This window comes from Bos grunniens, chromosome 10 (genome assembly GCF_055505025.1).
Source record: "Bos grunniens cultivar Pamir isolate PY7600 chromosome 10, Bosgru_T2T1.0, whole genome shotgun sequence".
Classification (NCBI taxonomy): Eukaryota; Metazoa; Chordata; class Mammalia; order Artiodactyla; family Bovidae; genus Bos; species Bos grunniens.
In genome coordinates this window covers 81389969-81413819 of record NC_141174.1, presented here as the reverse complement: position 1 = coordinate 81413819, position 23851 = coordinate 81389969, and the positions used below count along the sequence as shown (strand labels likewise).

At 52.5% G+C, this 23851-nt stretch overlaps 3 protein-coding genes across 17 annotated transcripts; 2 read left to right on the top strand and 1 right to left on the bottom strand.

The window, feature by feature from the left end:
• Nucleotides 1–85: 85 nt before the first annotated feature.
• Nucleotides 86–8773, bottom strand: TSSK4 (testis specific serine kinase 4). 9 transcript variants are annotated; one of them, XM_086322536.1, is made up of 5 exons: nt 8640–8773; nt 3893–3999; nt 1564–1778; nt 793–1174; nt 86–448 (listed from the first exon to the last, which is right to left on the bottom strand). In XM_086322536.1, exons 2-5 carry the CDS (start codon nt 3914–3916, stop codon nt 416–418), a joined length of 654 nt encoding a protein of 217 aa, XP_086178662.1. In that variant the 5' UTR covers nt 3917–3999; nt 8640–8773; the 3' UTR covers nt 86–415. The 9 variants fall into 9 exon arrangements, with proteins under 9 accessions (XP_086178662.1, XP_086178659.1, XP_086178660.1 ...); XM_086322533.1 differs by having other exon boundaries at nt 86–375; XM_086322534.1 differs by having other exon boundaries at nt 86–375; nt 793–1156.
• TM9SF1 (transmembrane 9 superfamily member 1) lies at nt 8556–14422 on the top strand. Of its 6 annotated transcripts, none has more exons than XM_086322498.1 (6): nt 8556–9303; nt 9837–10198; nt 10937–11558; nt 11836–12021; nt 12923–13196; nt 13766–14422. In XM_086322498.1, the coding sequence occupies exons 2-6, from the start codon at nt 9854–9856 to the stop codon at nt 14157–14159; spliced, it is 1821 nt and encodes a 606-aa protein (XP_086178624.1). In that variant the 5' UTR covers nt 8556–9303; nt 9837–9853; the 3' UTR covers nt 14160–14422. The 6 variants fall into 6 exon arrangements, 4 of the variants coding, with proteins under 4 accessions (XP_086178624.1, XP_086178622.1, XP_086178621.1 ...); XM_086322496.1 differs by having other exon boundaries at nt 9822–10198; XR_015135193.1 differs by lacking the exon at nt 8556–9303 and adding an exon at nt 9415–9535 and having other exon boundaries at nt 12850–13196.
• Nucleotides 14423–14734: 312 nt separating this feature from the next.
• Nucleotides 14735–23850, top strand: IPO4 (importin 4). 2 transcript variants are annotated; one of them, XM_086322485.1, is made up of 30 exons: nt 14735–14826; nt 14907–14993; nt 15181–15260; nt 15338–15379; nt 16392–16521; nt 16608–16787; nt 17036–17101; nt 17211–17312; nt 17399–17482; nt 17739–17903; nt 18005–18058; nt 18194–18303; nt 18588–18696; nt 18876–19005; nt 19207–19320; nt 19438–19551; nt 19782–19902; nt 20033–20144; nt 20259–20374; nt 20480–20557; nt 20638–20695; nt 20787–20892; nt 20974–21167; nt 21308–21358; nt 21750–21875; nt 21979–22187; nt 22296–22428; nt 22513–22617; nt 23328–23397; nt 23522–23850. In XM_086322485.1, the coding sequence occupies exons 1-30, from the start codon at nt 14758–14760 to the stop codon at nt 23650–23652; spliced, it is 3246 nt and encodes a 1081-aa protein (XP_086178611.1). In that variant the 5' UTR covers nt 14735–14757; the 3' UTR covers nt 23653–23850. The 2 variants fall into 2 exon arrangements, with proteins under 2 accessions (XP_086178611.1, XP_086178612.1); XM_086322486.1 differs by lacking the exon at nt 17399–17482.
• Nucleotide 23851: the final 1 nt, after the last annotated feature.

The following is a 23851-nucleotide window of genomic DNA, read 5'->3' as shown; positions in this document are numbered from 1 at the left end:
CAGGCTCTGGGCAGAAATCCACCTCTCACCCTCAGCACTGTTCCCTGCTAAGGGTCCCCTGAGGAAAGAATGTGACTCCAGCTAATGAAACTAAAACAGAATTAGATTTATTTATTTTTGGTATAAAAGATTTTTATCCCCAGACCCTCCTGCTTTGCTCCTCTTTCAACCCCCCTCCCCCCTCTGCCACTTTCAGGTACTGATTTCCAAGGACTGGTGACGATTAGTGGTGCTGGGGGGCTGGCACATGGCCTCGAGTAGCCTGATCTCATGGGTGGGTTGCTCAGGCTGGAACTTCAGCACCCAGGGATCCTTGATGATGTCCAGGATGGTGGCACGCTTGGGGGCTTGGCGTAGCGTCTGGAGGATCAGGTTCTAGGGCAGGGGAGAGAGAGGTCTTGGCTGAGCTGGCCCCCTACTGTGCCACACAGGCAATGAGCAGCTGGACCTAAGGAAGAAGCAGGATAGCCCATCACACCACTCTGGTGAAAGGGAGTATGGCCCTGACTTTACCCTTAAAAGCCTCCTGTCTGCTCAGAAAGCCAATATCTTGAGGGGAACCTTGCAGAATCCCCTTCTGGCCTAGAGATAGAGACTAAAACCTGCTCATCACTCATCCCAGGTGCAAGCCCAGGGGTTGGCCCTTTAAGCCCTCCCTGCCATTCTAGGGCAGAGGGTGGGCGTGAGATAGCCCTGGTGGCGGGGAGCCTTCCCCTGGATCGGGAGGTCTAGGTTGGGTGTTCCCTCCCTACGGGGCACCCAAGGCTTCAGCCCTCCTAGGGGAGCCAGCACCTTGCACTCCTGGGAGATGGCATAGTTAGGTGGAAAAGTGACCTCCTTCTGAGTCTCTTTCAGCAGCTTCTTAAGATTGGTGTCATCAAAGGGTAGACGGGCGACCACCAGAGTGTAGAGGATGACGCCCATGCTCCAGGTGTCAGACAGGAAGGGGTTGTAGGGCAAGCCTAGCAAGATCTCTGGGCAGGCATAAGCAAAGCTGCCACAGTAGGTCTGGCTGAGGTGGCTGAAGCAGTTCATTTGGCGGTAGGAAGGGCTATTCCGCACAGACTGGTTGGAAGGCACCATCTTGGCGAAGCCAAAGTCCGATATCTTCACGTTCTCCCGCTTGTCCAGCAGCAGGTTCTCCAACTTTAAGTCCCTACCAGCAGCAGAAAGGCTGGGGGTCAGGAGAGGGCTTAGTATTAGACTGGGAGCTGAAGGGCCAGGGGTCAGAGGCTAGAGATGAGGAAAGGCAAAGGGAGAGAGATGCCATTATGAGGACACAGGGCAGAGAGGAAGGAAAGCCAGGGAGTTGTGAGCAGAACCCAAAGGGGAGAGGATGGCAGCTAAGGACTACTGGGAGCTTAACATCACTTTTCATTAAGTGCTCTGCTCACAGGGGGCACTTAATATGTGTTCTTGAGCAGACGATTAAAGTGGATGGATGGGCCTAGATACTCAGGAGGGAGATCAAGGAGGGGAGGGTGAGGGAAAGAGAGCAGAAAGTAGATGTGCATAAAACCCCCTGGAGCCCAAAGGCCCCAGTCTGAGTGGCAGCGCCCTCACCGGTGCACGATGCCTTTGCTGTGCAGGTAGGCGATGCCCAGGGTCAGCTGGGAGAACCACTTTCCAGCAAGGGGCTCAGAGCAGGCCCCGTAGCGCTGGATCCACTCAAGAACGTCACCACCCTGAGCCAGCTCCAGAATGATGTAGACCCGGGATGTGGTCTCGATGGCCTGATAGAAGTTGATGAGATACTTGTGCCGCAGGACCTTCATCACCTGGCTCCAGAAGAGGGACCCATCAAACCCAGGCAGGGAGCTGTGCTCCAGCCCTCCTCCTCTCCCACTGCTGCTTTTTTAGAACTCTGCAACAGAATCAAACCCCAGAGGGCTGGTGGCCTGTGGACAAACCCTGTTTTGTACTTTTACTTTTGGAGGGTCTGAAGGTGAGGTGGAAAGAAACTTAAATTTTCCTAGCTGCCTAGTGAGCCATTCAGTCGTGGTTTAGTGGTTTCTGGCTCCACCCCCTCCTAACCGTACCCCTTTTGAGAACCATTAAGTATCTTGGTATCAGTTCCCTCTTCTAGACCCCTTTCCAACCTGTATCTCACGGGGCAGGAACTTGTTAAGATAGTCCTCAGAGGCCTTCTTCTTCGAGATGATCTTGACGGCCACCATGACCTTCTGCTTTGTGTAGTAAGCCTCATACACTGTCCCGTAGGAGCCATTGCCAATGACTTTGCCCACTTCGTAACCATACTCCTCCATGACAGAGCGGTAGGCCGAGGTGGGTGGTGCTTCCATGTCTCCCTTCCCCATGGTGTTGGGCTTGCTGAGTGCAGAGAGCTTTGCTACTTAAAAGCCTCCTGTCTGCCTAGAAAGCCAACACCTTAAGCTGCTGTAGGCTAGGTAACTTTAAAGTGAAGTTAAAGTCTCCAAAAGCTTGCCTATGCAATCTGGGATGCTGGGCTCAGCTCTCCACTAGGAACTTGGAGGGGGAAGAAGGGAGAAGCAGTTCTTTTGTCTACACTGGCTGTTGTTACTTCTTTCTCTTCTTGGTTACGGAACTCCCCAAGGTCCCATGTTCTGCACACATCATAATTCACCTTCTATCTACCACTGGCCACAAGGCTTGAGAGGAAATGCAGTTTCATTGCTGGAAATTATCCCTTTGTAATCTGGTGAGACTCATTCCATGGATCTGGTCCTTTCAACCAATCATGTTTATTGAGTACCTGCTATGTGCCAGGCAGTGTGTGGCATCCCGTAAGAAAATTACCAGTAAGACCAATAGAGACCCTATGCTACTAGTGTTTATAATCCAGCATGAGAAACACCTGAGTGTGAGAATATTACAGGGAATGGTAAGGTATTGCAGAAGCATGTTCTAAGGAGTCTAAAATATTCTTTTTGTGGAGGTGGCTTTTTTTTTTTGAACAGATTGAGCTGGACTCACTTGAGTAGTTCATCTGGTGACATCATCTCAGCTAGGCTGGTTTGTTTCTGCATAAGTGAAGTGAAGTGAAAGTTGCTCAGTCGTGCCCTACTCTTTGTGATCCCATGGACTGTACTGGAGTAGGTAGCCTTTCCCTTCTCCAGGGGATCTTCCCAACCCAAACCCAGGTCTCCCACATTGCAGGCAGATTCTTTACCAGCTGAGCCACAAGGGAAGCCCAAGAATACTGGAGTGGGTAGCCTATCCCTTCTCCAGGGATCTCCCCCACTGAGGAATTGAACTGGGGTCTCCTGCATTGCAGGCGGATTCTTTACCAACTGAGCTGCATATCATGTCATTATTCAGTAGACTAGCTCAAGTTGCCTTACATACTTTGCACTGAATTCCAAGTGGAAAAAAAAAAAAAAAATCGGAAGCTGCATGACCAATTGAGACCTAGGGTCCAAAATCAAAAAACATCACTTCCGTACCTTTATATGAATAAAGACAGGTACAAGGATCACTCGGATGTATGGGGGTGGGGATGGACATGCTTCTTAACCTTGAAATGCACACTTATCTTGCCTTCCATGACCCTGGACTCCACTTTTCCTTACATCCAGCCAGCCATTCCCCAGGATTCACTGAAGCCTCTCCCACCATCCATCCCTGTAACAGAACCTTATTTCTGTTATTTCTCCCTCTGTTACTAATAGAAATAAGGTTCTGTTACAAGCCTTATTTCCTCTGACCTTTACATCCTTCCTAAGGATCTCATCAAGACCCTTCATTTCTTCACTGATGACTCCAGCAAGCCTTCTGCTCCTCTCCCCTTGGTGTGTTCACCGTGAAATCCAGGAATAAATGATTTTGTTCCCACAATAGTTCAGTGCCTCCCCATTCTCCTTAGGATCAACTCGAAATTCTTTTATGTGACTTCAAATTTGACCCCACTTACCTCTCCAATTTTCTGTTGTAACATACATGTAATGCTCCAGCCAAACAACTGCTTTTCCTTCGTTGTTCCCTCTGTTCTGGCAGACTGTGACTCTCTTCAGGGCTTAGCTGATGTGCTATTTTAAGGAAGCCTTTGACTGCTCAGGTCCAAATCAGATGTCCCTCCCTCCTGAGTGCTCCCACAGCTCCAATACTTTGTCTAATGTAGTGTCTGTTGTTTTTCCTGCTTGCATCTCCCACTAGGCTGTAAGGAAGGTCAACTGATGAGAGAAGGGGTATGAAGTCAAAGATCTGAGAAGAAAGGCTTGTGGAGAATGGGAGGGAGCTGACTGGGAAAATGAACACTGGGCAGCACTGACGGTCCCACTGAGACTGGAAAACCCAGCTTATGGACACAATCTTAACACAGTGTAGTGTTAAGATTCTTTTAGCATCCTGGATATTGGTGCTTGAACATTAACAGACAAACTGACCCAAGATTAAGATTTCACTTGGCAGCTGCAGTGAAAGGATAATCAAGAACTCAGGCAAGAAGGTGGCTAAAGACCCAAGCTGCGTGGGTTAGGAAGACAAGCAAGAAAAAGGCCAAAGGGCAGGGGGAGGGGTTGCAGGTCTCTGTGAAATGAAACGAGTCTGGTGGGAAAGACGGAGGAAGAGAGGTTATCTGGATTTAAGATGATGGGGTGGGGGGGTGGGGATGGCACACAAGGAATAACAAGGGAAGAATCAAATTTTCTTTTATCTTCCATCCTCCAAAACAAAACTTTCAACAGATTATGCCATAGGCTACTGGTAAATTCTCATTTATTGATAATCCTGCTGGCAGGGTGGCTGAAAGTCCTGTTGGAGTCAGATCTACATCCTCAGTCTATCAAAACGAGCAGCTGTCCAGGACACACCATGGGAAGAAGGCGCACCCAGCCCCGCCTGTCTTCTGCTCCCCTGGATAGGCAACTTGGTGGCACCTCTGTTCTCATCATGTATAGCAGGTAAATCAGTTCATGCACAGAATGCGTATTAAGCTGCCTCAGTTGCTCAGTCGTGTCTGACTCTTTGCAACCCCATGACTGCAGCACTCCAGGCTTCCCTGTCCATCATCAACTCCCAGAGCTTGCTCAAACTCATGTGCATTGAGTCAGTGATGCCATCTAACCATCTCATCCTCTGTCAGCCCCTTCTCCTCCTGCCTTCAATCTTTTCCAGCATCAGGGTCTTTTCTAATGAGTCAGCTCTTCACATCAGGTGGCCAAAGTATTGGAGCTTCAGCTTCAACATCAGTCCTTCCAAAGAATATTCAGGACTGATTTCCTTTAGGATTCACTGGTTTGATCTCCTTGCTGTCCAAGGGACTCTCACGAGTCTTCTCCAACACCACAGTTCAAAAGAATCTATTCTTCGGTGCTCAGCTTTTTTTATGGTCCAACCCTCACATCCATACATGACTACTGGAAAACCATAGCTTTGACTAGATGGACCTTTGTTGGCAAAGTAATGTCTCTGCTTTTTAAAATATGCTATCTAGGTTTGTCATAGCTTTTCTTCCAAGGAGCAATTTCATGGCTCCTTAATTTCATGGCTGCAGTCACCATCTGTAGTGATTTGGGAGCCCAAGATAATAAAGTCTGTCACTGTTTCCATTAAGCTGCCTACTGTATACAAAAACACTGCTAGGTTGTGCTTGCTAAGGATTTATCCTTTGCTAAAGATACCAAAATGGATAAATTATAATCCCCCTGTGAGGAGTTAGCAATTAGCAAGGGAGACCGACACATAAGAAGTTAACGAAATCAAAATGAATCCGCCACAGGTATAAATAAATAATTTTTTTTATTATTATTTTTTTAATTTTAAATAAAAATTAAAAAAAAAAAAAGAAGTTAACGAAATAGTACAGTGAGATAAAGTTCTATAAACAAAGTCTGAAAGGAGATGCAAGGGAAGGCTTTATAGAGAAGGCGGCATTTGTACTGTTCAAAAGAAAGGTAAGCAGGGAATGCTGGATTGAACAGTATAGGCAGAAGGAACCATATGAAGCTTGCAGGCCTGAGAAAATATGACATTCAAGATTTCAATTTAAATACAGGATAGGGTTCCAGAGGGGAATGTACCCGGAGAAGTAATTTAGATCCAGGTCTGAGAGGCCTAATATGCCAAGTTTTTTTGTTTTTTTTTTTCTCTGTCCTATGTACTCATGGTTAAAGTTTGGTATGCATCAAAATCAGAGCTTGTTAAAAAATACTGATGCCCAGTAATGTCCTCCCCAAGATCCTGATTTGGGAGGGGACCCAGGTATCTCTGTTTATAATAAGTTTCTAGCTGAACCTGATGCATACTGAGATTTAAGAACCGTTGTTGCAAACTAGTGAATTTACTTTTTTTTTTGGTCGCACTTCGAGGCATGTGGGATCCTAGTTCCCCAACCACGTTCCAGGCATTGGAAGCAAGGAGTCTCAACCACTGGACTGCCAGGGAAGTCCCAAACTGGTGAATTTAACAAAAATAAGCAGACTCACAGATAAAAAAACAAACTAGTGGTTACCAGTGAGGAGGGAGAGAGGGACAATACAGGGGTGGGGGAATGGAAGATACAAATTACTGCATGTAAGATACGCTCAAGGATGTACGACATGGGGAATACAGACAATATTCTGTAATAACTAAATGGAAAGAAACCTTTAAACATCATATTAAATTTTTTTAAAAAAAGAATCATGGGTGCTGGAAATAGGACATCTTTAAGATTAAAGAAAGAAAAAAAACTTGCAGCAACAGTGTGGAAAATAGATACAAGGGGAGAGATGACCAAGAGAGAAGCAAGGTGGCTGTCAACTTAGTTGAGGGGATAGGGCCAGCACCAAGGCAGCATGGAAAGCAATTTGGAAGATACTCGAGAGAAAAGCAGAGGAATCCTGGTGGCACTGATCTTATTGGGGGGGAGGAGGGAGTGACTGTTAACTGTGAAAGAGGCCCAGGTTTAGAGACCAGGGGGTTGTCACATAAAAGATTATTCCAAAGCCACTCTAAGTTACTTTTCTAGTTATAAAACTCACTGTCTAAAAATCTGAACCCCTACATCCTGGAACCTCACCTCCTCCTGCAGGGAGGGAGGGAGTAAATGAAGGACTTCTCAAGCCAGAAGTTACTTAACACTTTCCACTTTATTTACTCCAGTAAAAGGAACCTTAAGTTGTTCCCAAGTGACCAAAGTCACCGACCCTAGGTCTGATCTCCATAGGAACTTCCCTAATGACAGATCCCCTTGACAGAATAAACTTTTCCAGAATAATCTGCAATACAAAATTAAAAAGATGCTCAAACACATACCAAGAACTTCCAGATGTTCAAGCTGAATTTAGAAAAGGCAGAGGAACCAGAGATCAAATTGCCAACATCTGCTGGATCATAGAAAAAGCAAGAGAATTCCAGAAGAACATCTACTTCTTGCTTCATTGACTACTCTAAAGCCTCTGACTGTGCATCACAACAAACTGTGGAAAATTCTTCAAGAGATGGGAATACCAGACCACCTTACCTGCCTCCTAAGAAGCCTGTATGTAGGTCAGAAGCAACAGTTAGAACTGGACATGGAACAACAGACTGGTTCCAAACTGGGAAAGGAGTACATCAAGGCTGTATATTGTCACCCTGCTTATTTACCTTATATGCAGAGTACTTCATGCGAAATGCCGGGCTGGATGAAACACAAGCTGGATTCAAGATTGCTGGGAGAAATATCAATAGCTTCAGATATGCAGATGACACCACCCTTATGGCAGAAAGCGAAGAGGAACTAAAGAGCCTCTTGATGAAGGTGAAAGAAGAGAGTGAAAAAGCTGGCTTAAAACTCAACATTCAGAAAACTAAGATCATGGCATCTGGTCCCATCACTTCATGGCAAATAGATGGGGAAACAATGGAACAGTGACAGACTTTATTTTCTTGGGCTCCAAAATCACTGCAGATGGTGACTGCAGCTATGAAATTAAAAGATGCTTGCTCCTTGGAAGAAAAGTTATGACCAACCTAGACAGCATATTAAAAAGCAGAGACATTAGTTTGCTGACAAAGGCCCGTCTAGTCAAAGCTATGATTTTTCCAGTGGTCATGTATGGATGTGAGAGTTGGACTATAAAGAAGGCTGAGTGCCTAAGAATTGATGCTTTTGAACTGTGGTGTTGGAGAAGACTCTTTAGAGTCCCTTGGGTTGCAAGGAGATCAAGCCAGTCAATCCTGAGGAATATCAATCCTGATACTCATTGGAAGGACTGATGCTGAAGCTGAAGCTCCAATACTTTGGCCACCTGATGAGAAGGGCTAACTCATTAGAAAAGACCTTGATGCTGGGAAAGATTGAAGGCAGGAGGAGAAGGGGCTGACAGAAGATGAGATGGTTGGATGGCATCACTGACTCAACGGACATGAGTTTGAGTAAGCTCCGGTAGACGGTGAAGGACAGGGAAGCCTGGAGTGCTGCAGTCATGGGTTCGCAAAGAGTCATACACGACTGAGCGACTAAACTACAACAAACACATACACACAGGTAAATAAAAATAAAAACAGCGATCAAGGCATGTTAAGATGCTTTACCTGCAATTAATAATAAGCATCAGGCTGCCCAACTCACGGGGTAAAAAACCCGATCTCTTTGCCTGCTTCTGCACCAGACCTGGCCCAGGCCTGCCTATCGTCGGACACAGGACGGTCACTATACAGTCAAGGAGGCCTCCAGTACAGCCTCGGAAAGATACTTTTATTTACGTATTTGGTTTTTGGCGAGAGGCCATTTATGACTGTTGGCAGAGCAGCCGTGAGGTGAGATCCGACTCCAGGGCCGTTGTACGGGCTGTGTCCTCGCTGTCCTAGCACAGCAGCGCCCAAAGCCTCATCCTCGTCCTCGGTGGGAACCTTGAACCACCTCTCGGGACTCGGCCTAAGCACTCGGCGGCGAGTCCCGTTGGTTCAGCCGGCAAACGCTTCGGGCATCCACTAGGCGTGGGCTAGCCGCCCCCGGGATCCGGACGGTCACTCGGTGCGCGCGGCGGGCACTGCTCTTAGGCGTCCAATCCCAAACTTCCCGAGGAGAGGGGACGGACTGTCGGCGACTCTTATCCAAAAAAAGGTGTTTGTGTCCTCTTAGCGAGGTCTCAACCGCAACCCCTCCAGTGCAAACAGGATCGCGTAGCATCGGCTTCAGCCGGGGGGCGTGGCTCCCTCCAAGCTCCAGGAAAGGAGTTTTCCGCGGGGCTGAGGTCCCTGCGGGCGAAGGCGGAAGGGGTAAGATTGACGTGTCCCGAGCTGCCCTTTCGATTGCCGGGAGGGCCCTGCGCCGGGCGACGCACTAGCGGAGAGTCGCTGGGTCTGCAGAGGTGGGCCGAGCCTCCAGCCGTAGAAAGTTCCTCCGGCAGCACTGAGGTGAGCCGAGCGCGATGTTTTGCGGTGCGGCCGCAGCCGCTGTGATCAGGCACCGCGGCGGCCAGCCCCGTGGAGGTCGGTCGTCAAGTCCTCTCCAGGCCCCCCGCTAGCGCGCCGCTTTGGGGGAGACCCCGGCTGGAGCGCAGGAGCGGCTACGGGGCCGCAGAGGCCTCCTCGGCCAGCCCTTCCCGCGCGGAGAGCACCCCGGGGCTACAGCGGGAAGGTGCCGGAGGTGCGGGGCCGCGTGGCGTTGCCATGGAAATGGGCTGGGGCTCGCGGGGAGGTCCCAGGCAGGAGGGCTGCTGGAGGGGGGACCCCAGGTTCAGAAGACTACAAGAGCAGAGGCGGAACTTAATGTTGGGGCTAGAGAGACTTGGTGTGGTGTGGCGGTGGGGACGGGGGGTGGTGGTCTCCCGAGGGATGGGAGGAAAGGCCAAGGGGAGGAATTGGAGCTATCGGCTTCAGTTCGAAGAACCTGACCTGGGGCGTCATTTGATCCCTGGTTCCCATAACTGCAGGACTCCCTCGAACAGGTTCCGCTGCCTTAAGGATGACAGTCCTAGGGCACCCTCGAAGTTGGAGCTGCCGGTGGTGGCCGCTCCTGCTGCTGCTGCTGCTCACAGGCCGTGAGCCAGGGGTGGAAGGTGTGACACACTACAAGGCCGGCGACCCCGTCATTCTGTATGTCAACAAAGTGGGACCTTACCATAATCCTCAGGAGACTTACCACTACTATCAGCTTCCAGTCTGTTGCCCTGAGAAGATACGCCACAAAAGCCTCAGCCTGGGCGAAGTGCTGGATGGGGACCGAATGGCAGAGTCTCTGTACGAGATCCGCTTTCGGGAGAATGTGGAGAAGAGAGTTCTGTGCCACATGCAGCTCAGTTCCGCACAGGTCAGCCTCTCCACAGTGACTGGGACTCAGCCCACCCTCCCAGGACCTTGAGTTTATGGTTTTCAAAGCACCTTTATGGAAATGATCTGATTTGATTCTAACTACAACTTTATGTGACAGGCAGGACAGTTGGTTGATACAGAAACATCCTTGCTCAGAAGTAACTTTTTTCGAGACTACATAGATGGTGGATTGCAGAGTTGATATGAGAGCCCAGGGCTCCTGACTCGAAGCTTCTCTGTTGATCATAAGGTCCCAACTCCTACGTAGTCATTTTTTTCCATTCCTACCTCTCAGCTATGTTAACTGGCTCCTTTACACTCTGTTTTGCCTGTCATGCTGTTTTCTTCAGCGATTCCTATCTTAGGGCATTTTCCCTTGGTCTACTCTAGGCCTTCCTACACCTTCTCCCTCTCCTTCTAAGGCCTTCATCCTGACAAATCATACTTGTTCATTTAGGAGAATCACAACATACTAGGGTCTGATCCAGTGGCTCTCAGCAGAGGGTTTTTGTCTCTCAAGGGACATTTGGCAATGTCTGGAGATATTTTTGATTGTCGGGATTGGGGGCTGCTGCTGACATTTAGTGAGAAGCCAGGGATGGAGCATCTTACAATGCGTAGCCCCCCAACAACAAAGAATCATCTAGCCCAAAATGTCATTAGTGCTGAGGCTGAAATCCTGCTCTAATCCATTGCTTGGGGAGGCCTTGTCTGACTCCTGACTTGCTCTCTGTAGGTGGAACAGCTACGCCAGGCCATTGAGGAACTATATTACTTTGAATTTGTGGTGGACGACTTGCCAATCCGTGGCTTTGTGGGCTACATGGAGGAGAGTGGCTTCCTGCCTCACAGCCACAAGATAGGACTCTGGACCCATTTGGACTTCCATCTAGAATTCCATGGAGATCGAATTATATTTGCCAATGTCTCAGTGCGGGACGTCAAGCCCCACAGTTTAGATGGGCTACGGCCTGATGAGTTTCTAGGCCTCACCCACACCTACAGTGTGCGCTGGTCTGAGACATCAGTTGAGCGTCGGAGTGACAGGCGCCGTGGTGATGATGGTGGTTTCTTTCCCCGAACACTGGAAATCCATTGGTTGTCCATCATCAATTCCATGGTGCTTGTGTTTTTACTGGTGGGTTTTGTGGCTGTTATTCTCATGCGTGTGCTTCGAAATGACCTGGCTCGGTACAACTTAGATGAAGAGACAACCTCTGCAGGTTCTGGTGATGACTTTGACCAAAGTGACAATGGCTGGAAAATTATCCATACAGATGTCTTCCGCTTCCCTCCATACCGTGGTCTGCTCTGTGCTGTGCTTGGTGTGGGTGCCCAGTTCCTGGCCCTTGGCACTGGTGAGGTGATAACAATTAATCAGGGATTTCTTTCAAGGGGTAGCACTAAGTAGGTGGTTTGTTCAGAAAAAAGATCAGATCTTTTCTGTTCAAGTTGAGGGGCAGACCTAAGGGGTGGGATGGCTCTAGCGAGGATGCATATATTCTGTTGTGGGTTTTCTGGACAACAGAACTGGGGGATATTGGAAGCCCTGGGTCTGGGAGAAAGGGGGCTGGCTGATCCCTCTGAAGTGGGATAAATGAGATCTAACACAGGCTTTCCACTACCACCCTGCAGGCATTATTGTCATGGCGCTGTTGGGCATGTTCAACGTGCACCGTCATGGGGCTATTAATTCAGCAGCCATCTTGTTGTATGCCCTGACTTGCTGCATCTCTGGCTACGTGTCCAGCCACTTCTACCGGCAGATTGGAGGCGAGCGCTGGGTGTGGAACATCATTCTCACCACCAGTCTCTTCTCTGGTATGACTGCCTGTTTCCTGGTGGGCCAATTTAGGAACTTAGAACACATTGTGGAACCTGAGATAGAGTCCAAGTAAGGCTTTAAGGGAATGAAAATAGGCAAAACACTAAAAAAACTATTCAAAAGACAAAAATGCATTTTTTTCCATAGTTAAAAATGATTAAGCCCTTTAAATGTTCTAAGCAGCATGATAAGCACTTGACATGCCTTCATCTCATTTAATCCTCATTACTGACTTTATGAAGTTGGTACTCTTGTTCCCATTTTACAGATGAGGAACTTCAGCTTAAGGCTGGTTGGGTAACTTGCCTGAGATTATACTTCTAAAAAGCAGGTTTCATAACTAGGCAAATTCTAGAGCCTGTATTCTCAACCATTCCACTGAAATAACATTTTTTAATTTATCTTTTGATACTCCCTTTCTTTTTCCTGAAGCTTTTTAAATTTGGAAGTGGGCTACCCCACTCCAGCCTTTCAAGCCAGCTTGTCCTTTCAAAGACAGTAATTTGCATTCTGAACCTTTTGTGTTTCCAAATCAAGTGTCTGATTTTTGTTCCATCACATTTACATTTGAACCAAAGCTTTCTGAAAACAGGGCCTTAATTCAAAGGAATGTCTCATACTAGGAGTCAGCCAGTGCTATGGCAGGACAAGTCCTTGGAGGCAGGTGGATTTGTCATTTGTAGATCATTATGTAACGGGCTTGCCTTGATCCTTAATGATAATGGGTAGTGGAGGGAGTGTTGGTAAGCCAGGGAACAAAGAACAAGACATGAAAAGGGTGGAGTCAGCCTGGGAGCAGGATGTTTCACTCCTCACCCCTTTAGGTCCAGTCTGATTGGTGCTCCCAGGGATGTAGCTCCTAGTGCTGACCCTCCCTCTGGGGGCCCATCCCTGCAGTGCCTTTCTTCCTGACGTGGAGTGTGGTGAACTCCGTGCATTGGGCCAATGGTTCAACACAGGCTCTGCCAGCCACTACCATCCTTCTGCTTCTAACGGTTTGGCTGCTGGTGGGCTTTCCCCTCACTGTCATTGGAGGCATCTTCGGGAAGAACAACGCTAGCCCCTTTGATGCACCTTGTCGCACCAAGAACATCGCCCGGGAAATCCCGCCCCAGCCCTGGTACAAGTCTACGCTCGTCCACATGACTGTTGGTGGCTTCCTACCTTTCAGGTATCCTCCCTTTATTCTGTGGCCATCACTCTCAGGATCCTGACCTTAACTTTCCCCTTCCCTACCCACCAGTACCCTAACCCAATGTCAGTGATGGTCCCTGGTTCAGCTGTACCATTAAGAGATCACTAAGTGGTTCCTCCTTTCTCCAAGCAGGAGAATCATTTCAAGTATGAGGGTGTCTTAATTTGAAAAGCTCTCCAGAGACATTGCTCCTTTCACTGTCTTCCTAGTTTCTGACCTTAGTGACACCATGTGGGGCTTAAAACCCTTTTGATTACTCATTCAATTTGTTGAGTACCTTTTCATGCCAGGCAAATACAGTGCAAAACAGAACAGACAAAATCTCTGCTCTCAACCTACCAAAGATGTTCTTGAAACGAAAGCAGCTAATCATAGGTTAAAAACAATCCCCATCAAGCCAGGAACTCCAGGGCAGGAAGAGGCGAGGGCCCACTTTCCACAGTGACCCGGTAACACGGAAGGGTGGTGGCTGGATTTGGCCTGGCCGCTGCGCTGGCAATGCACACAGTCCTTTAACTGCTGTCTACCATCTCTTCTCTTCACAGTGCCATCTCTGTGGAGCTGTACTACATCTTTGCCACAGTATGGGGTCGGGAGCAGTACACTTTGTACGGCATCCTCTTCTTCGTCTTCGCCATCCTGTTGAGTGTGGGGGCTTGCATCTCCATCGCACTCACCTACTTCCAGTTGTCTGGAGAGGATTACCGCTGGTGGTGGCGATCTGTGCTGAGTGTTGGCTCCACTGGGCTCTTCATCTTCCTCTACTCAGTTTTCTATTATGCCCGTCGCTCCAACATGTCAGGGACGGTACAGACAGTAGAGTTCTTTGGCTACTCCTTACTCACTGGATACGTCTTCTTCCTCATGCTGGGCACCATCTCCTTTTTATCTTCCCTAAAGTTCATCCGTTATATCTATGTTAACCTCAAGATGGACTGAGTTTTGGGTGGCAAAACTATTGCTCTTTCCCTTTCTTCATGCTGCCCCTCCATTCATACCAACATCTCTTCGATTGAGTGACTGACTTGTGTGGTGGTTTTGTTGCCTTCCCCTTTGCCCTTTGGGTCTCCCTTCACCAGAGGGCCTGGAAATTATAAATCTCTATTATTATAAGGAGTATATATTTGAATTTTTTAAGTTGCTTTTAGTTTTGGGCCTGATTTTTCTTTTTACAATACCAAAATAAAATTTATTAAGAAAAAGGTTTGGTCTGGCTATAGGAACTCATGCCCTGCCGTTAAGGGCAATGTCCCGTAGGAAGCCGGGTCGGCCGCGAAATGCACGGAACTGGAATTCTCCGCGGAGCTTTGGAACTGTCTGCTGGGGGAACTTATATTACCAGGGCCCTGTTTCCGCGGCTCAGCCGGCGCTCGGCCCAACGGAAGTGGTGGAGCCCGAACTCCGCTGGAAGCGAGTTGAATCACCCTGGTGACGGGAGGGGCGCGGAGTAACGCCCTTTCCGCCGGAAGCGGGTTTCAGAGCCTCCACGTGCTGTCCCTCCCCCCTCCCGGTCCGCAGCCGCGGCTCCGCTGCTGCCATGGAGCCCGCTGGCCTGGAACAGATCCTGCGGGAGCTGCTGCTGCCGGACACCGAGCGCATCCGTCGGGTACGGGGCAGACGGGACCGGGCCAGGGCGAGTAGGGGATTGCGGGAACGGCCCGACTCTGACCCTCAGGCTCTTCCCAGGCCACCGAGCAGCTCCAGATCGCTCTTCGGGACCCCGCCTCCCTGTCCGCGCTCTGCGACCTGCTGGCCTCAGGGGGCGACCCTCAGGTGAGGCTTCTGGCCCTTCCCGCTGAGCTATAGTGAGCCACATGTCAAGTCCTAGCTCCTGCCCTCGGCCATCCGCTCAGCATCTTCGTGCCCCGGTCCTCACACGCCCGCTTCCTCGTCCTTCCCCGGACCCCCAAACGCCTGCTTCCTCGTCCCGGCCCCTCACGTATCTGCTTCCTTGTCCCAGATCCGCCAGTTCGCGGCCGTGCTGACCCGCAGACGACTGAGCACCCGCTGGCGTCGGCTGGCGGCAGAGCAACGGGAGAGGTGGGTTGGGCCAGGGGCGGGGCGGGGCCAGACTGAGGCGGCTCCTGGGTACCAATCTTCTGCCACCTGTGTTCCAGCATCAAGTCCTTGGTCCTGACGGTCCTCCAGAGAGAGACAGAGTAAGTGCCTACCTGCCACCTCCCGGGGTTCTAACAGACTCCAGGCTGAGACCTCCGGGTTTGTAACTTCTTTTTCAGCTCTAGGCTGGGTCTTGGGGGGCAGGGACTTTGGTTCTAGATCAAGGGTGGAGGAAGAATTTTTCTCAGGATGTATTAAAGACTAAAGTTCTTGAGAGTGGGCTGTGATGGTCTGGCAAACTCGAGTCAGAGAATGGAACTGAAATTCAATATGAGGTCAACCCCACCACGCTTCTTTTTTTTTTGTTTGTTTGTTTTTAAATTTTATTTTATTTTTAAACTTTACAATATTGTATTAGTTTTGCCAAATATCGAAATGAATCCGCCACAGGTATACCTGTGTTCCCCATCCTGAACCCTCCTCCCTCCTCCCTCCCGATACCATCCCTCTGGGTCGTCCCAGTGCACCAGCCCCAAGCATCCAGTATCGTGCATCGAACCTGGACTGGCGACTCGTTTCATACATGATATTATACATGTTTCAATGCCATTCTCCCAAATCTCCCCACCCTCTCCCTCTCCCACAGAGTCCATAAGACTGATCTATACATCAGTGTCTCTTTTGCTGTCTCGTACACAGGGTTATGGTTACCATCTTTCTAAATTCCATATATATGCGTTGGTATACTGTATTGGTGTTTTTCTTTCTGGCTTACTTCACTCTGTATAATAGGTTCCAGTTTCATCCACCTCATTAGAACTGATTCAAATGTATTCTTTTTAATGGCTGAGTAATACTCCATTGTGTATATGTACCACAGCTTTCTTATCCACTCATCTGCTGATGGGCATCTAGGTTGCTTCCATGTCCTGGCTATTATAAACAGCCCACCACGCTTCTTGTTTCTGAGTTGCCATCTTCTGTGTCCCAACTTGGCAGAGACCATGTGCACACACCTGGAGGTTTCTCTTCTGGCCATCCTAGGGAGACAGAGCCATTGTGTACAGAAGGGGAGTTGGGTGATATAGGGTGGGGAATCTCTCCTGTTTGCAGGCATTCTGTGAGTCTTAGCCTGGCCCAGCTCTCAGCTGCCATTTTCCGAAAAGAAGGCCTGGAGGCCTGGCCTCAGCTCCTGCAGCTTCTTCAGCACAGCACACACAGCCCCCACATCCCGGAGAGAGAGGTACTGTCACATGGTTGGTGGGAGGAAGAGACCCAGAGGCTGGATAGACTCTAAGCTTTTCCCTCTCAACCCTTCTTCCTGAGCAGATGGGGCTTTTGCTTCTAAGTGTGGTGGTGACCTCCCGACCCGAGGCCTTCCGACCCCACCACCGGGAGCTTCTTCGACTTCTGAATGAGACCCTTGGTGAGGTGGGCTCTCCTGGGCTCCTCTTCTATTCCCTGCGCACTCTGACTACCATGGCCCCTTACCTCGGCATTGATGATGTGGTGAGATGTGGGCCCTTACCTTCCTTGGTTCCTGTCCTCGGGCTTTCGTGTCCTTCCCCTAGTGGACGCAGATCTACTTGAGATTCTTTCCCTGGTTTTTGTTCTGCCTAACAGTTGAGAGGGGATCCTGTGGGTGGCTGTCCCTGGACTCCTCCTATGTCCAGACTTTGAGGAAGCTGCCAGTTTCTCGGGCTGGAGATTAGGCTGTGTCATGCTGTCTGTGATTCATCTCATCTTGTGTCCTCCAGCCTCTTGCGCGGATGTTGGTGCCCAAGCTCATCGTGGCCGTGCAAACTCTGATCCCCATAGATGAAGTAAGGACATTTGGGTGGGAGCTCTGTTGGAAGGAGGAAGGTTGCAGGAGTGTTCAGCCTGATCCACTAAAGAAGAGCATAATAGGCCTGTGACTTCTCTGTTTGGTAGGCAAAAGCCTGTGAGGCCATGGAGGCCTTGGATGAATTGCTGGAGTCAGAGGTGCCCATCATCACCTCACACCTCTCAGAGGTCCTCACATTCTGCCTGGAGGTGAGCCTGGGGTCAGCACTGTCCTCGCTGCTTGTTCTGCTGGGAGCTTCCTTGCCTGTTTCTGACTTGAGCTGGTCTCTGGGCAGGTGGCTAAAAACGTGGCCCTGGGTGATGCAATACGTGTGCGTATTCTTTGCTGCCTCACTTTCTTGGTCAAAGTCAAGAGCAAGGTGAGTTGCCTTCTGACACACATCAACCCACCCCCATCTCCTCCTCTGCCTCACTCCTGGGGCTTGCTGTCCTTCTGGGGATATATAAAATACCATAGCTAAGGTGTTCCAGATTTGGCCTGGACTCAGCCCAGCTCTTGGCTTGGGGACTGGGAATCTCCTGCTGGACCCGTTGTAGCCTGGAAGGCTAGAATTTTAAATGTGAGCCCATCTTGGGAGCAGATTCTCAGGACACCCTTCCATCCTTCCCCTTCAGGCCTTGCTGAAGAATCGCTTCTTGCCACCCTTGCTGCACACCCTTTTCCCCATCATGGCTGCTGAGCCCCCCCTGGGCCAGCTGGATCCTGAGGACCAGGATGTGGAGGAGGAAGAGCTGGATCCTGGGCTGGTGGGGGAGACCCCCAAGCACTTTGCTGTTCAGGTGCGATAAATGTGGAGGGTCCAGTGGCTGGGCTGTGAGGTGGTTGGAGAAGGTTGCGGAACAGAGATGGAGTCCGGCTGGGTCTTCCTGTCTTGTTCCAGGTCGTGGACATGCTGGCACTCCATTTGCCTCCTGAGAAGCTCTGTCCCCTGCTGGTAAGTGTGGCTCTGTCCTTCCAGTGCTCCTAAGCCCAGGTTTGCCTAGTCCCTCCGAGGCTGAGGATGTTTGGGCTCTGGTAGGCGTGGCAGGCTCTTGCTGGGGTCTCAGGAGACTGCCATCTGCTCCCCTAGATGCCCATGCTGGAAGAGGCCTTGCGGAGCCAGAGCCCATACCAGCGCAAGGCTGGGCTCCTGGTATTGGCGGTACTCTCCGATGGAGCTGGCGACCACATCAGGCAGAGGTGTTTGTTCCCCTGTCTTGGAGTGAGGGTGGGCCATGGTGAGGAGGACCACACCGCCCATGGCAGTCCTGGGCTGCGCTTGTGCTTCAGCCTCATCATCAGTAGCATCTGCCCTTCCTCTCAAACGTCCTGATCTGGCAGATCAATGTCCATACCCCAGAGGCCGGTGCTTACCGTCTGGTGACAGAAAGCTTGGTTTTCCCAGGGGAGATAGCAGCCTGGCTCAGCCCAGGGATCTCAGGGCCTGCCCCTCAGACTCCATTGTCTTGTCCTGCCCCATCCAGACTGCTGCCCCCACTGCTGCAGATTGTGTGCAAGAGCCTGGAGGACCCGTCGCAGGTTGTGCGCAATGCCGCACTCTTTGCCCTGGGCCAGTTCTCAGAGAACCTACAGGTCAGCAAGGCCGCAGGGGGCAGCCACCATTCCAGAGTTCCCACCGCTCCCCCAACCCCCTGCCCCGTCCCAGGAACCAGCCTCCCCTCAGCTCATCCCTCTGTATACCTGTTGCCCTCAGCACTTAGACGCGTGCCCTGCAGCTAAGCTGACTCAGACCCCCTTTCTCCTCCCCACAGCCTCACATCAGCAGCTATTCTGGGGATGTGATGCCACTGCTCCTCTCCTATCTAAAGTCAGTGCCTCCTGGGCACACACATCACCTGGCCAAGGCCTGCTATGCCCTGGAGAACTTCGTGGAGAACCTAGGTAGTGAGGGCATTTGGGGGTGTGAGGGAGCGGATGGGGCTGTGGTTTTGGCCGAAAGGGCAAGGATGTGCAGCTCCATAAACCACTGCCCGTGGTGGGGACAGGTGTGGCAGGGAGACAGGCGCGGTGGGGCCACAAGGCGGATTGGCCTGGAGGCAGGCATGAGAACCTTGGTTGCTGGAGGGGTGCCCTTTCCCACAGGGCCTAAAGTGCAGCCCTACCTTCCGGAGCTTATGGAGTGTATGTTGCAGCCTCTGAGGACCCCCAGCAGCTCCCGGTCCAAGGAGCTGGCTGTGAGCGCCCTGGGAGCCATTGGTGAGTCCGAGGCAGGAGGTGGGCGCCCAGGGTTCACTCACCGTTCACTCACTTGCCGTGCCTGTGGCAGGTATCCCGGCTCACCCGCCGGCTCTGAGTCTGTCCTTCCATCCATAGCCACGGCTGCCCAGGCCTCCATGCTGCCCTACTTCCCCACCATCATGGCGCACCTGCGGGAGTTCCTGTTGACGAGCCACGAGGACCTGCAACCTGTTCGGATCCAGAGCCTGGGTGAGTGAGGGGCTCCTGGCAGGTTTCCCGGGGCCAGGGAAGGGCCAGTGCTCACCTGATGTTCACAGAGATGGGCTCCGGGGCAGCACAGGTGTCTTCCTTCCCTCGCACTGTACCCAGGGGTGGGAGGGTTTCTGAATCCCCCTCAGCTACCTCTAGTTCCCCAAGCCTCGGTCCTGCACATCTCTAGCCTAGAGCTCCTTGTGCTAACCATGCCCTTGCCTCCGCAGAGACGCTTGGGGTGCTGGTGCGGGCAGTAGGAGAGCCCATGAGGCCCCTGGCTGAGGAATGCTGCCAGCTGGGGCTGGGCCTGTGCGACCAGGTAGACGATCCTGACTTGCGGCGCTGCACGTGAGTGAGCCGTCACCCTGCCCCCACCCAGACCCCAGACCTCCTGTTCTGGACCATGGGTTCCCCGGGCTCCCCCATCCAGCCTGGCTACAGCAAGCAGGACTATACAGCTTCCACCTGCCTCTCCCAGGTACAGCCTGTTTGCAGCCTTATCAGGGCTAATGGGTGAGAGCCTGGCTCCCCACCTGCCACAGATCACCACACTCATGCTGCTGTCTCTGCGTTCCACTGAGGGCATTGTGGTGAGTGGAAGGTCAGGGGGAGGGTGTGGGCCCGTGGGGGAAGGCCACCCCTGGGATGGGAGCTCTCTCCAGGGCCCAGCTGAGCTGAAGTCCCTGCTGGGCCTCCCCTTCCAGCCTCAGTATGATGGAAGCCGCTCATTCCTTCTTTTTGACGATGAGAGCAGTGGTGAGGAAGAGGAGGAGCTCATGGAGGAGGATGACGAAGAAGAGGATGACTCAGAGATCTCAGGGTGAGGCGGCTGCCCTTCTGGGCCGGGGGTCCTGGCGCAGACGGGCCCAGGGCCAGCTCTGCTCTTCCTGGCATTGATTGCTGCTGCCTGCCCGCCTTTCTCTAGATACAGTGTGGGAAATGCCTTTTTTGATGAGAAGGAAGACACCTGTGCTGCCCTGGGGGAGATCTCTGTGAATACCAGGTGGGCATCAGCCCTTCCCCAGCACTGGGAACCCCTCCTGGGACCCTCTTCTCCATGGTGTGTCTGTCTGTCTGTCACAGCGTTGCCTTCCTTCCCTACATGGAGACTGTCTTTGAAGAAGTGTTCAAACTGCTGGAGGTGAGTGGGCCAGTGGGCCGGTGAGCAGGGCCAGAGGGCTCGGGTGGGCCCTGCACACAGCGTGCACGACCTGCCCCTCCTCATGCTGCAGTGCCCTCACCTGAACGTGCGGAAGGCAGCCCACGAGGCCCTGGGTCAGTTCTGCTGTGCACTGCACAAAGCCTGTCAAAGCTGCCCCTCGGAATCCAACACTGCTGGTGAGAAGGGGAGGCCAGGAAACGGGGTGGGTGGGGAAAGGGGCAGGGTCTGACCAGGGCTTCAGCCAATCGTGTCCCCAGCTCTGCAGGCCGCCCTGGCCCGGGTGGTGCCATCCTACCTGCAGGCGGTGAACGGGGAGCGAGAGCGCCAGGTGGTGATGGCCGTGCTGGAGGCCCTGACGGCGGTATTGCACAGCTGTGGGGGTCTGGCACTGCAGCCCCCTGGGCGGCTTGCTGAGCTTTGCCAGGTGCTCAAAGCTGTGCTGCAAAGGAAGGTGAGGAGGGCAGCAGGCTGCACGGTGAGGAGGTGGCCCCGCCCCGGGTGGGGCTAGTCAGAGACATCCCCCTCCTTCCACCCCATGGAGCCGGGAAGGGGCTGGAGAGCCCAGACCGAGCTGAGCGCCCTTTCCCGCAGACAGCCTGTCAGGACGCTGATGAGGAGGACGAGGAGGAGGAGGAGGACCAGGTGAGAGCTTCGGGTGCACACTGGGACCAGGTCATCTCCACGGGGCAGGGTGGACAGTGCACTTGGCCTTGGCCTGGGGGTACAGGGGCTGCTCAAAGATTGCTGGTGGCTCTGAACAACCAACCCCGCCCCCACCGAGGCAGTGGGGATTCAGGGAAGGCTTCCTGGCGGCGGGGATTTGGGGCAGCTTGGATCAATGGACGGGGATAGGAGAACCAGGAAAGAGGAAAGGCTGAGCTGCAAACCAGCCTAGCTTGGGAGGGGCCCCCAGTCCTGTCGACCAAGGGCAGCCCTCAGGGGAGACCACCTGCAGTTGCGGAGGAGCGCGATGGGAGCTGGTCCCAGGCTCAGAGCTGGCCCTGGCACTCCAGTGTCTGACCTGGCTCCATAGGCTGAATACGATGCCATGTTGCTGGAGCATGCTGGCGAGGCCATCCCTGCCCTGGCAGCTGCGGCTGGGGGAGATGCCTTTGCCCCCTTCTTTGCTGGCTTCCTGCCATTACTGCTCTGCAAGACGGTGAGTGCTCTGTTCTCTTCCAACCCTGTTCCTCCCGGGCCCCAGTGCCCTCCTCCCCTATCTGTCCCCGTCCCGGGCTGACTTGCACTCTTCCCCTTACCAGAAGCAGGGCTGCACAGTGGCAGAGAAGTCTTTTGCAGTGGGAACACTGGCGGAGTCCATTCAAGGCCTGGGTGCCGCGTCGGCCCAGTTTGTGTCCCGGCTGTTCCCCGTGCTATTGAGTGCCTCCCGGGAGGCAGACCCCGAGGTACGAAGTAATGCCATCTTTGGACTGGGTGTGCTGGCAGAGCACGGGGGTCGCCCTGCCCAGGAGTATCCTCAGTTTGCAGGAGGGGGGGCCTGAATGCGGTTGGGAGCGTGGCCCCGGGGTTCGGGAGGAGAGCGGTCTGCCCCTGTGCCTGTTCCTTGACTTTGGACCAGACACTTCCCCAAACTGCTGGGGCTCCTGCTGCCCCTCCTGGCGCGAGAACGCCATGATCGTGTCCATGACAACATCTGTGGGGCGCTTGCCCGCCTGCTGATAGCCAGTCCCACGAGGAAACCGGAGCCCCAGGTAAGGTTGGGGGGCATCAGGCAAGGCCATGGACCCTGCTGCAGAGCGTGTGGGGCCAGGGGCCAAAGTCTTCTGTGTGTCCAGGTGCTGGCCCCCCTGCTGCATGCCCTGCCACTGAAGGAAGACCTGGAGGAGTGGGTCACCATGGGGCATCTCTTCAGCTTCCTGTACCAGAGCAGCCCTGACCAGGTAACCCCGATATTGGAGCCCTTGCAAGGGGCTTGATGCTCCAGTCTCATTGATGGGCAGAGTTAGCGTCAGTTGAAGCTGCCCTTCTCAGCTTTCTCATTAGTATGGCAGGATTGGCAGCCAGGACTTTAATATGAGAGAATGGGCTTCCTCTTACCACGTAGCATTTTTCCTCAGGGAGCCTTCGTTTCCACCCTCTGTTCTGAGCCAGAAATCCCAGCTTTCATAAACTGATTTCCTAGACCAGGGCTCTTTCAGACTGTGCTCCATGAAGCCTGGTTCCTCTGGGCCACCCTGCCTCCTATTCTAATCAGAGCAGCTCTGCTTTCTGAATACAACTTGCCTGAACCAAGTGGCTAGCTCTGGAACCACGCCCCAGTGCTCCCATCTATCACCCCTGCCTTGCACCTTCAGAGACTGTGTTGGTGGAGCTCCTGAGTGTCTGAGCTCCTGTTGGTCTTGAGGCCAGGATGTCAATTATCTGTGGTCACAATCCCATCCTCCCGCCACCCCTCATCCCCCTGCAGAATTACTACTACCCTGTTTCATGGGTCCTTCTCAGGGTTCACAGTTGTTTGGGATGTCTGTTAATCAGTGTCAGGCTCAAACAGCTCAGGTGGGAGGCTGCCTCTCCGGGGCTCCTGCTGCCCACCCCAGTGCTGGGGCCCAGAGGTTCTCCTTCCCCTTAGTTGGCCCATCTTTTCCCACAGGTTGTAGACGTGGCTCCAGAGCTCCTTCGTATTTACAGCCTCATCCAGGCCGAGAACAAGATCCCATCAGGTGAGGATGGCAGTTGTGGGCAGGGCTGGGGGGAGGCAGGGAGCAGCAGGGCTCGGAGGGCCTGGGGCAGCTAGGGTTGGGGGCCAGTCCTCCCCAGACGTCTCCCTCTTCACTCTCCACTCAGACACCAAGGCGGCGCTGCTGCTTCTCCTCACATTCTTGGCCAAACAGCACACCGACAGCTTCCATTCAGCACTGGGCTCCCTGCCTGGCGACAAGGCTCAGGAGCTCCAGGCCGTCCTGGGCCTCACCTAGACTGTGGGCTGCAGCTGGGCTGGAGAGAACAAAGCCTGCCCATGCCCAAGACCAGCTCTCAGCCCAGTTCCAGCTCAAGCCTTACCAAAGATTCTGGGCCTGGGCCTCATACCCACTTGGAGTCCCAGCCTTACTTGCTGCCTTACGGGGGTGTCCCCTAGGGCTGGAGCTGTGGGACAATACAGAGTCGTGACACCAT

What these genes read in the sequence shown, in the direction of transcription:
- TSSK4 (XM_086322528.1), bottom strand. Translation starts at nt 2,318, where the DNA reads ATGGGGAAGGGAGACATGGAAGCACCACCCACCTCGGCCTACCGCTCT. An exon ending in TCCTGCCCCGTGAGATACAG is followed by an intron (nt 1,779 to 2,099) that starts GTTGGAAAGGGG and finishes TTCTGGAGCCAG; the next exon opens with GTGATGAAGGTCCTGCGGCA. An exon ending in AGCAAAGGCATCGTGCACCG is followed by an intron (nt 1,175 to 1,563) that starts GTGAGGGCGCTG and finishes CCTGACCCCCAG; the next exon opens with CCTTTCTGCTGCTGGTAGGG.
- TM9SF1 (XM_086322498.1), top strand. Translation starts at nt 9,854, where the DNA reads ATGACAGTCCTAGGGCACCCTCGAAGTTGGAGCTGCCGGTGGTGGCCG. An exon ending in TGCAGCTCAGTTCCGCACAG is followed by an intron (nt 10,199 to 10,936) that starts GTCAGCCTCTCC and finishes TGCTCTCTGTAG; the next exon opens with GTGGAACAGCTACGCCAGGC. An exon ending in GTTCCTGGCCCTTGGCACTG is followed by an intron (nt 11,559 to 11,835) that starts GTGAGGTGATAA and finishes ACCACCCTGCAG; the next exon opens with GCATTATTGTCATGGCGCTG.
- IPO4 (XM_086322485.1), top strand. Translation starts at nt 14,758, where the DNA reads ATGGAGCCCGCTGGCCTGGAACAGATCCTGCGGGAGCTGCTGCTGCCG. An exon ending in GGGGGTCGCCCTGCCCAGGA is followed by an intron (nt 22,188 to 22,295) that starts GTATCCTCAGTT and finishes ACTTTGGACCAG; the next exon opens with ACACTTCCCCAAACTGCTGG. An exon ending in ACCAGAGCAGCCCTGACCAG is followed by an intron (nt 22,618 to 23,327) that starts GTAACCCCGATA and finishes CTTTTCCCACAG; the next exon opens with GTTGTAGACGTGGCTCCAGA.